Consider the following 15,193-nt stretch of genomic DNA (forward strand, 5'->3'; position numbering starts at 1 on the left):
GCAAAATGATGAATAAGTCCTAACCCGTTGTAGTTACTGTCAAAAGCTATACGAAAACATACGATACGAAAACATCTGCTGACGGCTATTACCGCTAGGAAAGAAGTGAATAATTTCTTACATTTAGGATGTTCTTCTTTAAGCACTGACTGTTTCTTGGACTAATACTAAAAAGCTAATTATTTGTTCGTCAATGATGATTTATCCTTCCTCATGACGAAGCTGAATAAGTTCTTTGAAATTTAGCTTTTGAAATTCATCATAAATCCTGGCAAACTGTAGTTCACTTTTGTTTACAATTTCGGCCAAACGGCATTCGGCCAAATGGCATTCGGTCAAATGACTCAAAACCAGACACACCCCAAGAAGACAGGAGGGCAATAATAGTGGAGAAAAAATCCATCATTTTCTTGTTTCGTGCGTGGTATCCAAGTAAATGAAAATCGGTGGAACGAAGATCCAGAGGATGATTGCAAAAGTTGCAAAGAACAACGTTAAAAATGAACTTACTTACTTTTTTTTTATTATTAATTATTCATTTTTATCCAAGTGATCTCGGATATTTAAAAAAAATAATTATCTGTATAAACATTATTATAAAATAACGGAAAAAAGCTTCTAAATGAATAAATCTCCGAAGAAACTCTTCAAGGAATCCTCGAAGAACTCCTTGAGAAAACTACATTGAACACAAAAACAAATCTAGTGAAATCTCTGTAAAAAATCTTACACATTCTGTGGAAGACATTCCCCATGAAATGCTAAAGCTAAGGAACCTCTGAAAATACTTCTGGCGGATTTAGATCTGGGGTATTTAGTAATGAAAAAGTTATAGTTTTTGTAGCTTGCTGGAATGACCTCGTATTTTAGGTATAACACAATTTCATTACATTTCAAAATCTTAATTTTGGTATTATTGATTGAAAAAGATTCAATCTATAGGCACAGTGCCATTTCAGTTGATATGACAGCTGAGATCGTATTTTTTAGATGAAAACCGATTTCCATATTGATTCAGAACGGGTTTTAAAAATACTTCCAGGACATCATAAAATTTGAAAGCTTGGTCTCTATTCCAGTTTTTAAATAATGTAGATTCTGAATATATAGTAAACTATATACATCTGAATACCCGCATAAATTTCTAGAGGAATTCCTGACACAGGTATGGAGGTATTCCTAAAACAATAACAGAAGGAATTGAAGAAAACTATCCTGGAAGTATCTCTGGAGGACGTCACGGAAGAATCTCTGATGAAATTTCTGGAGCAATTCTTCCAGCAATTACTAATAACTTCTGGAAGCGCAGAAATTACTAATAATTTCTGGAGACGATTCAGAAGGAATTCTTGCAAGATTTCTGAATGAATCTTTAACTGAATCTCAAGTGGAATTCTTAGATTACAAGGACTCAAGCATTTCTGGAGAAATTACTGCGTTCTCTGAATATTCTCTTGAGAGTTCCTTGACTTGCTACCTATCCGTATAATGGGCCATTTTTGTCTACAATGGTGTGTATTTGTGGCACCACAATCTCAGAGTACTAAATATACTGAAATAATAATTCATCAAGAAGAGCTCACTCAATCTCCATTAACAGATAATATGATACGTATTTTCTAAAAACGGTCCAAACATCCTTATATAAGATTCGCGGTATAACCTTCCACAAAACGGCAAACTGCTTTTTAAGGCTCAAGAATCCATCATTCAATCATCAACAATTAAAAATAATTTAAAGTAATCGTTGAGAATCATCACTGCATTTTAGATAGCAATTACAATGTAATGATAGATTGAGCATTGCTCCAATTTTGAGCAGAAAAACTTGTTTTGAAAATTTGTTAACGATGATGGTTTTTTTTTCCTCTAAAGCTTAAGTGAACATTTTCACTTGCTTTCGAGGAAATTATATCGTTTCTAGTAGCCAATCGAACCAAAAATGTCGTACACTCGTCTTCCTATTATTTATGCACGATAGTATTTCTGCGAACCAACGGACCTCACGCAGGCCAACGTTATTCATGAAACGATTTCCATTCCGATCATAAACGTTTTTTTTTTTCAATATTTTCAGGGCATCAAAAATGTTAAAAGTTGGTCTCTATTTCAATGTTATTGTAGATTCAGAATATGCAATAAACTATAAACGTCTAAATAATTTCCAGGGAAATTTCTGGCGGAATTCTTGTGCAAATTCCTGGAGAAATCTTGAAGAATTGTTGGATCAATCTTTGTAGATATTACTAGAAGAATTCCTGGAAGTGGCCCGGAAGGAATCTTGAAGAGATTTATGGATGAATCTTTGACTGAAACACAGGTAGAATTTATAGATAAATTTACAGATTCTGGAGAAATAACAGTATTCTCTGAATAATCTCTAGAGGTTAAGGTACCCTGTTACCTATACGAGAAAGTGAACCATTTATTCTCAGCTAAATTGTTAATTTACCAAGAAGAGCCCTCTCAATCTCCATTAAAAGATGAAGCATTATAAATTCTTCTCTTAACGGTCCAAACGCTTTCATATAACCTTTCTGCAAAACGGAAAACTAGTTTTTTTTTTTAGCTTGTAATAATTTAAACTTGTTCTCAAGGAAATTATACCGTTTATAGTTGTAAATTGAAGCACTTTTCAAAATGTTGTACTCTCGTCTTCCTATCATGCTATGGATTCACAAGTGACTTTCTGCGAATCAACGGGCCTCAAATAGGTCAACGTTATTCGTGAAGCGCGATGTTAAAAATCATACGAGGCGATACGAGTGTTCGCCTATATTACTTACTTTTGTACCAGCCCATATCGTGTGATGAGCATTTGTGTCACAACCCATAATGAAAATTTCATTTTGCTTTCAGGAATAGGCGACAAAAGTTTATACTTCTTGTGGAGAAACATCATCCAAATCTCCCGCAAAACATGCAGAAGCAATTACTTACTCTTAGTGGCTTTTTACTGTTGCACTTCATAAATTCAAAGTTTAATTAATTAAAATACAAGCCAAGAGTGCTGTCCAGTAAAACAGATGCAAAACTATTTCAACTTAAAAGCCTAATGCGCTGAGGGTCATATTTAAGTTTGTGTCAAGTGTTGCTGGAAGCAGTACTCTGTATCAGTTACTATATCATGACCAGAACTGAGGAAATAACGCACAAGAGTAAAGAGAAATTTAATAAAAGTCGGGCATGCGGCAAACCTCATCAATCATGGTAATAACTAATTATGTCGATTGATTGACAACTTAAACGACAATCAAAATTGGAAACCAAAAGCACACTGTCACTTTTGTGATTCCAAGGTTACAAACCATTGATCCGGAACTGTCACTTATTTCGGAGGCGGTCGTAATAAAAGAAAATTGTGCATACTATTCACCGCCCAAATTCCTGACACGACAGCGGGTTTAGTCGTTTGCTTCTCAGACTTAATAAAATCCAAATGATCCATGCCACGTGAAACGGATGGAAAGCTCTGCCAACGCAGCTAATTTAATTTGATGACACTTTAATGGAGTGTCGTTTGCACACGGACTAAGTATCTTCTACTGGTTGAGACGGTGGCCAGCCAGAGCGAAGCTACGTGTTGGTTCAGACATGAGCGAAATGTGCTAGAGGTGGCCAAAAAGGTGAACACAGAGTGAACAGCTTCTCGGGAAATTCGCATCGGCAGAATGGGAAAATCGAAAAGTTGATTGTGAAACCGTACCAAAGCAGAGAGCATGATATTTCTGACAGGGGAGATGTGGGTGATGATTGTCGTGGAAGGAAGACAATGTTTTCAATAATTGAACAGCAATCGATGATAGGGAGGGATGGAATAAAAAGGACCAGTAAAATGGTTTTAAAAAACAAAAGCATGTACGCGAAGTATTTGGCTTATAAAAAGGGAACATATGATATGATACGATAAACCTGGGGCAAACAAATTGAAATTTCGGCGTCCCATGAACTGCGATGCAGATGCGTGGCAAGTCAAAATGCGTGAAATTACGCAGCGTCGACACCATGGTGTCCTAGCAAATCTGCGCTCGTGAGTTGTTTCTATATGTTTCTCTATCGTTTTCCCACAATACTCAATATTCATCCTATTTATTTAGCAAATCCACCAGCAGTTCTACTTGTGATTCCATCAAAAGCTCAATATTCCTGGAATTCCTCCAGGTATTATACCAGGAATTTTTACAAGAATTCCATCAGGAATTTCACCAGGAAATCCTCCAGGTAATTGAGCAAGAACTTCTTTAGGAATTCTACCAAAAAATCTTTCAAGAGTTTCATCGTGATTTCAACATGATTCCAGCTGGTGTTCCTCCAGAAGGTTAATTAAGATTGTCCAATGATTTGACTAGGAATTGCTGTAAAGATTCCTATCGAGAGTTCACCTAGAATTCCTCATGGGTTTCCATCAAATGTTCCTCAAGGGATTTCAGGAGTTTCCATCAGAAATAATTGTTAAGATTCCGCCAGGAATTCCTTCAGATATTTCAACAGCAACTCCATCAAAATCAAGGAGTTCCTCTAAGGATGATGAGTTATTTTAGGGATTTAAACACGAGTACGCCCAGGAATTCCATAAGAAAAACTTCCAAAGATTCTATCGTGAATTCCACGAAGGATGCCATTAGGAGTTTCTTCAGGGTTTCCGTCAGGATTTCCTCTAAGGATTCCATCAAGCTCTTCTAGAAATTCCATAAGGAGTTCCATCAGAAATTTTTCAATGGATTTCTGGAACTCCTCTATAAATTCCATCAGGAGTTTCTCAAGCAATTCTATCAGAATTTTCTCCAGGGATTCCATCAGGAGTTGTATCAGGGATCCCATATGGAACTCTTCTAGGGATTCCATTAGGAGTTCCTCAAGCAATTCCATCAGAAGTTTCTCCAGAGATTCCATCAGGAGTTTCTTCAGAGATTCCACCTGAAATGCCTCCAAAAGATTCTTTCAGTGTCTATGGATTACATAAGGAATTTTCTGGGGATTAAATCAGGAGTTCTTTTAGGGGTTTCATCAGGCATTCTCCAAGTCTTCCATCAGGAGTTCTTCTAGGGATTTGATTAGGGGTTCCTCAAAAGATTCCATCTGGAGTTCCTATAGATATTCTATCAGGCATTCCTATATGCATTCAATTAGGGATTCCTTTAGGAGTTCCTCCAGGGATTCCATTGAGAGTTTCTCCAGAGATTCCAAAAGAATTCCTCTAGGAATTACATTAGGACTTCATCCAGGGAGTCCCTTCAGAGATTTCACCATAAATTTCTGCAGGGGTTCTTTCAGAAGTTCCTCTAAAGATTCCATCAGGAGTTCCTCTAAGAATCATGAGTTATTCTAGGGATTTAAACAAGAGTTCGCCTAGGAATTCCATAAGGGAAACTTCTAAAGGCTCTATCGTGAGTTCCACGAAGAATTCCATCAGGAGTTCCTTCAGGGTTTCAGGATTTACTCTAGAATTACAACGGAAGATCCTCTAGGGATTCCATTAGAAGTACCTCTATGGAATCCATCAAGGGTATTTTCAGGGATTTCAGCTAGAATTCCATCAGAAGTTTCTCCAGAGATTCCACCTGGAATTCCTCTAGAGATTCTATCAGAAGTTTTTCTAGGGATTCCATTAGAAGTTTCTCTAGGGATTCCATCAGAAGTACTTTCAGAGATTCCAACTGGAACTCCTATAGGGGTAGTTTCAGTTGCTCTAGGGATTTCATCAGGAGTTCGTTCAGAGATTCAATCTATAATTCCTGCAGGGATTCCATCAGAAGATTCTTCAGGAATTTCACCTGGAACTCCTCTAGGAATTCCATCAGAAGTTTCTCCAGAAATTCTATCAGGAGTTTCTTCAGAGATTCCACCTGGAATGCCCCCAAAAGATTCTATCAGGAATATCATGATTCCTCAAGAATTCCTTCAGTATTTTTTCTAGAGATATCACAAGGAGTTCTATCAGGAGCTACATCAGTAAACTTATCAGGAATTGTTCCAGGGATATCATCAGGAATTCTTATAGTGTTTACATCAAGTTCCTCTAGGGATCACATCAGGAATTCTTCTGAGGATTACATCAGGAGTACATTTAGAGATTTTATCAGGCATTACCCTAAGCCTTTCCACAGGAGCTCTTCTAGGGATTTAATCAGGAGTTCCTCAAAGAATTCAATCAGGAATTCTTTTAGGGACTCTATTAGAAGTTCCACCAGGGATTGCATTGAGAGTTCCTCCAGGAATTCCAAAAGGATTTGTGCAGTTCTTTCAGAAGTTCCTCTAGAGGTTCCATCAGGAGTTCCCTCGGAGATTGCATCTGGATTTATTCTAGAGATTATATCAGAGACTCCTCAAGGAATTCCATTAGGATTTCTTCTTCGGACTTTCTGTTAATGCAGGAATTTCATCAGGAATTCCTATAAGAAGTTCATCAGGAGTTCTTTCAGAGATTCCATTAGGAGTTCAGAAGTTCTTCTAGATATTACAGCAGAAGTTACTATAGGGATTCTATCTATTCTATGTACAGATTTTATCAAAAATTCCTCGAGGGATTTTACCACAAATTTCTTATAAATATTTCATTAGTAATTAGGGAATCTACCAGTTTATCATCAAGTGACTCTATCAGGAGTACCTCCTTGAATTCAAAACAGGAATTCCTTCGAGAATTCCTTCTAGAATTCCTTCAGTGATTCCACGAGGAATTGCTTTGAAAATTCTACTAGAATTTCCCCTAAGGATTCCAACTAAAAATCCTTTACATAAATTCACCAGAGATTTATATAAGGATTCCACCAGACGTCCTTCCATTGAATTCATCAGGAATTTGTCCAGGTAATTCTCCAGGATTATTAGAAAAACCTCCAAGGATTTCGACTGGAATTCTAATAGATTTCACTAGAAATTCATTCAAAAACTTCACCAATATTTTTCCGGTAATTTTACCGAGAGTTCAAAATATCCTCCTGAGATTCTTTTAAAACATTTTGGAAAATGCCTCCAAGGATTCCACCAATAGTTCCCATAACGAATTTCTCAAGGGAATCGACCACAATTTGATACAAAGATTCTACCAGTAATATCTTCAGAGACTTCACTTCACCAGTAATTTTTCGAAAGATGAGTTCTTTTAAGGAATTTCCCCCAGGAGTTCTTCCAGATTTAACACTGAGAATATTACCAGAGTTTCACGGGAATTTTGACCAGAAAAATCTACCTGATTTGCGTCAGAGGTTCTACCATAAAATAATTCAAAGGTCGAAAAGCTAAACATTACATATACTTTGCAATTGGATTAAATGGACAAATTGATGTGAAGTTTTGCGAAAAAGTTACACGTCTTCTCAGTAAAAATCGAATTCACGACTCCCTGATGTCTAGTTAGGGCGCGTTACCCCTACGCCATGAGAGGACTCATGGACGCAGAAGTTAACCTGAATTCGATTTCAGCTCAATAATCACGTGGTTCTTTTTCGCAAAGTGCACCTCTTTCGGAAGAATTAGATGCCCATCCAAACACAACGCTTTCTATATATCTCCAATGCCTAGCCCGAGAGCGTATTATTTTTTAGGTATGGAAATAGCACACTACACTAGCCAGCAACTGCGCTGGCTGAGGTTTCTATTGTGTGGGCTTCCAATGGGTCGCGATGTTCTCAAACGACCGGTTACGGAACATGAGTCCGTTGCTCGATAAATACTTGTTTTTTTTTATTATGAACGAGTTTTTGGATAAACCTCACTTGAAATCACTTAATGATTGTTTTTAATTGATTGTTGAAGAACTTAGTAGAGGAAATCTTCAATAATTTGTAGAAGATCTATGAAGGGATCTCTGGAAGAATGCCATGATGAATTCCTGAAGGTATGCATGAAGTGGTGGTAAATGACTGGACAATGCTTACCATTGATACTTCGCGTACCTGCAGTTATAAAATAGACTCCATTTGTGGTCCTTAGCCTCTTGTCCTGTAACTCCTATCCCTACCTCCCCGTGGTGCCGCCTGGGATATGAGTAACCGTAGGGAAGATCGGGTAACCAACCCCATGGGATCTTGGGGGGGGGGGGGGCTCCTCTCTTCTGAGAGTGTAGCTTATCAGAGCGTCTGTCATCCATGTTAGGGCGGATCAAAACAACGTCTGCTCTACATGTTAGGAGCGGCTGATCATCGTCCTAGTGCAAGCGTGGGACTCTCTCTCTCAATCAGGAAGCATACAATGTAAATTCGCACCGGAACGATCGGCATAGACCCAGGCATCGAAAACGGACTAACGATTGGAAACTCAGATCATGGAATTGTAAGTCTCTCAATTTCTTGGGAAGCACCCGCATTCTTCCCGAATTATTGAGGTATTGATTCCGAATTCGAGTGTTTGAGATTTTGATGACGACGCATGCTCCTGTGAGGCGCTCAAGGACAACTTGTCGATGTACAATGCGATAATCGATTGAATCCGTTTAGGCGTTAATATATCATAGATCGCATCACCAACCATAAGTGACCCCCAGATCCTTGCCTTATCCCACGAACCCAATATCCTTTCCATGACAACTGGGGAGATACAGAGGTATACTCGATTTCTAGTAACAATAGTTGTCTAACTAATATTTCAGTCTTTTCCCGATTTCCGTAAAGACGTGGCCATCGCAGTTATTAGCTTAGCTTAGACTGACTACACATATCAATGGTTGCTATTCCGTGATTGACCGAAGTCAGTGAAAATGCACAAAGAATCAACTAGAAGTTCGGCTGGGATTGGCCATAATCTTCTTCAGTGTGCATAATTCAGTGCCTCTATTTATACAGGGTCAATAACGGCGCCGGCCACGTCCTTGCAGTCAGGTGGGATTGGGGGAAGGAATGTTAGTGTGTAACCTTTGCTTTTTGGAGACCGTGTTTGCCTCTGCATCTCCACAAAGGTTACTGGGAGGGATGTTTGTTAATGGGGAGGATCGTTGGGTCATAGGATTCACTTTGATAAGTGATTAGACCATGATAAACAATGATTTGTGAGATATATACATGCTTATACGTAAATATAATCTTTTCATTTGATATGAAAAATTTCTATGTAGAGGGAAATTATGCCGACACTTGAGGTGACGAACCATTCAAAGTTTGTTGAACAAATACCTAAATGTAACATTCCTACAGCTGTCAGGACGAAAGCATGTGTTATTATATTTTACTCATTTGAAAAGAAAAACAAAAAACTCGATTGGTTGGGACATCATAGAACACTTTTATTCTTATGCCGACACTTACAGTGGCGAACCATCCAAAGTTGTTGAATAAAGTGAACCTTTCGCAAGTCTACACTTGTAGTGTCGAACCATTCAAAGTTTTTTTTAATTACAAAAATAAAGGTATATAAGAGGTGTTCTGAAAAAAAATGTTAAACATAAATAAATCATGAATCAGAGTTTGTGTCGACACTCACAGTGACGAACCATCCATAGTTTGTTGAAAAATCATATTTACATCCCACCATTGTAACGATTGAATGTGCAGTCATACATATTTTATAGATTAGAAATAGTAGCATGAAACGAGCTCACCAATTGATCCGTTATCCTTGACTGAGCAGCCACAATCCACTTTCGGCTTCACTCGTTTGCTCGGCTATAAAAAAGCACTCAGGAAAAAAAAAATAAGCGTGCGACCCAAAAAGAATAAAAAAAAAACTGTTCGGGCTTTCTTGACGCACTGCCCAAGGTCGAAGGATCAAACAGAACTCTGCTTGGGCCCTACGAAACACTGCCCAGCAAAACTCGCGAAACGAAAAACAATCTCCCGGCGTCCCGAAAACAAAGCGTCCTGCTTGGGCCCTACGAAACACTGCCCAGCAAAACTCGCGAAACGAAAAACAATCTCCCGGCGTCCCGAAAACAAAGCGTCCTGCTTGGGCCCTCCGAAACACTGCCCAGCAAAACTCGCGGAACGAAAAACAATCTCCCGGCGTCCCGAAAACAAAGCGTCCTGCTTGGGCCCTCCGAAACACTGCCCAGCAAAACTCGCGAAACGAAAAACAATCTCCCGGCGTCCCGAAAACAAAGCGTCTTGCTTGGGCCCTACGAAACACTGCCCAGCAAAACTCGCGAAACGAAAAACAATCTCCCGGCGTCCCGAAAACAAAGCGTCTTGCTTGGGCCCTACGAAACACTGCCCAGCAAAACTCGCGAAACGAAAAACAATCTCCCGGCGTCCCGAAAACAAAGCGTCCTGCTTGGGCCCTCCGAAACACTGCCCAGCAAAACTCGCGAAACGAAAAACAATCTCCCGGCGTCCCGAAAACAAAGCGTCCTGCTTGGGCCCTCCGAAACACTGCCCAGCAAAACTCGCGAAACGAAAAACAATCTCCCGGCGTCCCGAAAACAAAGCGTCCTGCTTGGGCCCTCCGAAACACTGCCCAGCAAAACTCGCGAAACGAAAAACAATCTCCCGGCGTCCCGAAAACAAAGCGTCTTGCTTGGGCCCTACGAAACACTGCCCAGCAAAACTCGCGAAACGAAAAACAATCTCCCGGCGTCCCGAAAACAAAGCGTCTTGCTTGGGCCCTACGAAACACTGCCCAGCAAAACTCGCGAAACGAAAAACAATCTCCCGGCGTCCCGAAAACAAAGCGTCCTGCTTGGGCCCTCCGAAACACTGCCCAGCAAAACTCGCGAAACGAAAAACAATCTCCCGGCGTCCCGAAAACAAAGCGTCCTGCTTGGGCCCTCCGAAACACTGCCCAGCAAAACTCGCGAAACGAAAAACAATCTCCCGGCGTCCCGAAAACAAAGCGTCCTGCTTGGGCCCTCCGAAACACTGCCCAGCAAAACTCGCGAAACGAAAAACAATCTCCCGGCGTCCCGAAAACAAAGCGTCTTGCTTGGGCCCTACGAAACACTGCCCAGCAAAACTCGCGAAACGAAAAACAATCTCCCGGCGTCCCGAAAACAAAGCGTCTTGCTTGGGCCCTACGAAACACTCAAGACGTGGCCATCGCAGTTATTGGCTTTAAAGTTTTGAGCTCTCGATTTGAACACAAGCTATCATCAAATCTCTGTACAACTTCGATTGTTCTGATCAATCACGCAATCAGCAACAACAAATTCTACGGTCATCTATGCTCATGCTCATATTTCTTCAGCTTGGTGCCTTTGAAATCTTTAAAGGTACACAAGTCAACCATTTGGACAGCCACCTATTCCGGATTGTTTCATATTAATAGTTGACATTTTTTATTTGAAAGAAAATAAAGATGTATATATTTGATAGAAAATTTAGTATTAGCCATAGAACAATAATAATTTAAAAAAACAATCACGGTCGAAACCTTCTCCTATATAGAAAATTTAGTTTAATTTAGTTTGTAGAACAAAAGTACCAAAAACTGCCCTTTAAAATAAATGTAATGTGTGTGTGCCACAAAACAATTATCCATAGCAAAAACGCGCTCTTTATCGCGCCATACATATTATTTTACCACACATCCATGTCTCCCTGCACACTTTGGCTCCATTGTGAAAATAACAATGTCACCGGGAACGACTCATGTAAAACCACCAACCGAGAATTTGCAGCTCGATAATATGCAATAGAGTAACAGTTGAACGAGTTTGCGACAATTGAAAAATAAAATATCCATTCCGAAAAAAAAAATCATTTCTCTTTCACTTTTTTCTCTGTCTCTCTCTCTCTCTCTACCACCATGCCAACCATAATTTCCATTACAATTCCAACATCCGGCCACGGCAACGCAACGCACCCGATTCTTGCAGGGACCGCAGGTATCCGTGGACAAACCGTTCCTGTGGGCCGACGGCCGTGTGAACCTGAAAGCCTCCCTTAACAAAGCGGCATATGTGCACGGGGAAAACGTTACGGTGACGCTCGACATAAAAAACGACAGCCGGAAAATCGTGCGGAAAATTCGGGTGAGTATTGTGAAGTGTGCGGTGGGTTCTGTTCCATCCATATGTAGGTATTCAAGAAAAAGAGTCGAGGCTCCACTTGTGTGCCGCCGCCGGTGGAAAATCTTATGGTCGCATCTTTTCTTGGAAACACTGAGGGTTTTTTTCGTTGATTTAGGTGGGATTTGGTACCTTTTTGGTGTTTCGAAGTTAATTTAGGTACGTTTTCTAAGAATTCAAACTCCTTGAAACAAAGAAATCAACCGAAAAGGTTTACCACGAAAAAAGTATGCCAAATAAAATTGAAGTTGGGTTGAAAACTGGCACAAAGCTCTATTTTGTACAGTGAATCATGTGAAATGTGTATTTATATTACCATGCAACTACCGCATGATACATATTCATTAGATTCTGAGAAGCTGATGGCGGCACTTGGCTCTTGCATATTACATTGAGGTTATTCTTCTCGTTTTGGTGCCCGCTATGATCATAATAGAGCAATACCACTGAGAATGATTACGTTTTTTATACCCCCTATTTTATTTCTACTAAAATAAAATACACCACTATCATTTGAAACGTTGTCAAACTCGAATTTCGCTAGACAGTTTAGTTTGGCTCAATGAATTCATTTTTGTTTTCTTATCATTTCGAACATTACATGCATTTATATCTAGGTATTCTGTTCATACTAAATTAGTAGAACTAAAATAAGCTTTTAATGACATTTTGTTAGCAAAAGGGCAGAGCTTTTCGTTTATGTGGGAATATTATTAGTTGAGTTTTGAGAGCATTAGGAGAAATCTTCCATTTTTGCAAGTATAAAGTAAGAATATCCAAACTCTTCTGCAATCTATGACACGCAGGCAAAGATTTTTAACATCCCTGAGGTAACTCAGGTAAGTCAGATGTGAAAATATTGTATAATATTGGTCCCAAAGTGCCTGCCAGCTCTCACAGGAAGTCTTTCAGATCTAGAGTTCGGATAATTAACCTGAAGTGTACGATTTGACAGATAAATTTGCATTATTCTAACAATGTATGTTGGGAAATTAAAGTTCTTTAACCTTACAATCAAACCTTCATGCCAAACACTGTCGAATGCTTTTTTCTATGTCTAGAAGAGCAAGACCAGTAGAATAGCCTTCAGATTTGTTCGAACGAATCAAATTTGTTACACGTAAAAGTTGATGAGTGGTCGAATGTCCATGGCGGAATCCGAACTGTTCATTGGCAAAAATTGAATTTGCGTTGATGTGGGCCATCATTCTGTTCAAAATAACCTTTTCAAGAAGTTTACTGATGGAGGAAAGCAAACTGATTGGACGATAGCTAGAAGCTTCAGCTGGATTTTTGTCTGGTTTTAAAATTGAAACAACTTTAGCATTTTTCCATTTTTCAGGAAAATATGCTAATTGAAATATATCAACCAAAAATGATAAGCTACTTTCTGGAAGTTTCTTGATGAGGATGTAGAAAATTCCATCATCGCCAGGAGCTTTCATATTTTTGATTTTTTTTAATAATAGTGTTTCAGGATTCGCTCGCTCGGATTCACCGACAGGGACGGGCACACCTGGGAAACGGAGAAGGACCAAATGCGACGGGAAAGTCTTCTCGGGAGCTCTTCTTGCTTCTGCACAGTGGCTGGCACGTTTCGCTCGCCTGCAAATGGTCGGAAACAATCCGACGGAACACTTCTTCCTATTTATTCGGGAAATCTCCGCAATGGAGAATGAAATAACAATTTAAACGGTTTCTAATTTGGAGGTTTTTGCTTTATTGCACTAATCTAACACGCGGTTTGACAAGTAATGTTTTTTTTTTCTTCGTTCTTTTTCATAGCCTACTGCTCTCCAACAAATAGTTCTCACTTCTTCCAAATCAGTCTCCCAGGCATTTTCGAAAACGTTCTCTTGATTGAGAATATTTTCGAACTCCTGAGTAACTTCATTTTCAATTGGACTAGTAAGTCCTAAATTAAAATTGTGCGCACTTTCAAACTGCATAGCAAGTTTTTGAGCTTTTTCGCAATTAGTTAGTAATAATTTGTTTTCCTCTTTCAATGCCGGTATTGGCTTCTGAGGTTTTTTCAAGATTTTAGATAATTTCCAAAAGGGCTTAGAGCCAGGGTCCAATTGAGAAATTTTATTTTCAAAATTTTTGTTTCTTAATTGAGCAAAACGTTTCTTGATTTCTTTCTGCAAATCCTGCCATATAATTTTCATAACAGGATCGCGAGTGCGTTGAAATTGCCTTCTCCTCACGTTTTTAAGACGGATCAAGAGTGGGCAGGTAGATATTGATCCTTTCTTCCCCATAGCGTTGTTAAATGACATGAAAATCCATTCAAATGCTCAGAAACAACGAGCTACACACATGGTTACCAATGGCTTTTAGGGCGAGATCAGAAGTTATGCGAGATTTCTTCCATTTTTGCTACGTTTAGTGAAAGTTTTAAACCCCACTTTTTTGGAAGGAAGTTATGAACTCAGAGATTCACCTTTCCTTTTGTTCATTGTTGTAACCATGTTCAGTGAATAAATGAAAGAAGAAGTGACCTTTTAAGAGTTTTTTTTCAATATGGTGTTCAACTGGGACTACCACCGCTAGCTTTCGCTAACGGGTTCAACGAATTTTTACGTATTTACTGGTCCACTCATACAATTTCTTAACTGCAATCAATGTCTAAGGTATAAGTACTTGTTTTAATTTAAATTAACAATCAATGAAAATTTTTACGACAGAATGCAAAAATAATCAATAACTCTTCCAAAAAACCACCAAAGTTTCCTCATTTTACAATACCTTTTCTAGTACTAAATACGATTCCCAGAACGTAGTAGGTACTTTTTTCTCAGCATTGCTCTATTACCTCACGATGATTCATTCTTCTTCTTTCTGGCGTTACGTCCCCACTGGGACAGAGCCTGCTTCTCAGATTAGTGCTCTTATGCGCACTTCCACAGTTATTAACTGAGAGCTTACTATGCCAATGACCATTTTTGCATGCGTATATCGTGTGGCAGGTACGAAGATACTCTATGCCCTGGGAAGTCGAGAAAATTTCCAACCCGAAAAGATCCTCGACCAGTGGGATTCGAACCCACGACCCGCAGCTTGGTCTTGCTGAATAGCTGTGCGTTTACCGCTACGGCTATCTGGGCTCCCAACGATGATTCAATGCTATTGAAATTAGAAACGTGAGTATGGACCTATGCACGGGTTCACTATTTGACGTTTTAGCGGTGCTGTGTTATTTACGTGACTATGGAAACTAGTGAATTCGGCACCGCTCAAACGTCAAATTCTTAATGG

The 15,193-nt window shown here is 39.3% G+C and overlaps 1 protein-coding gene across 2 annotated transcripts in view; it reads left to right on the top strand.

The window, feature by feature from the left end:
• The window catches only part of LOC5575719 (phosrestin-2), a 149,710-nt gene that overhangs the window by 115,403 nt on the left and 19,114 nt on the right, over positions 1-15,193 (top strand). For both annotated transcript variants that reach the window (XM_021850170.1, XM_021850171.1), the window contains one exon: positions 11,744-11,899. In XM_021850170.1, the coding sequence (XP_021705862.1) occupies positions 11,744-11,899 (156 nt within the window). The remainder of the gene's footprint in view (positions 1-11,743; positions 11,900-15,193) is intronic.

The sequence above is a fragment of the Aedes aegypti genome, chromosome 3 (genome assembly GCF_002204515.2).
Source record: "Aedes aegypti strain LVP_AGWG chromosome 3, AaegL5.0 Primary Assembly, whole genome shotgun sequence".
Lineage (NCBI taxonomy): Eukaryota > Metazoa > Arthropoda > Insecta > Diptera > Culicidae > Aedes > Aedes aegypti.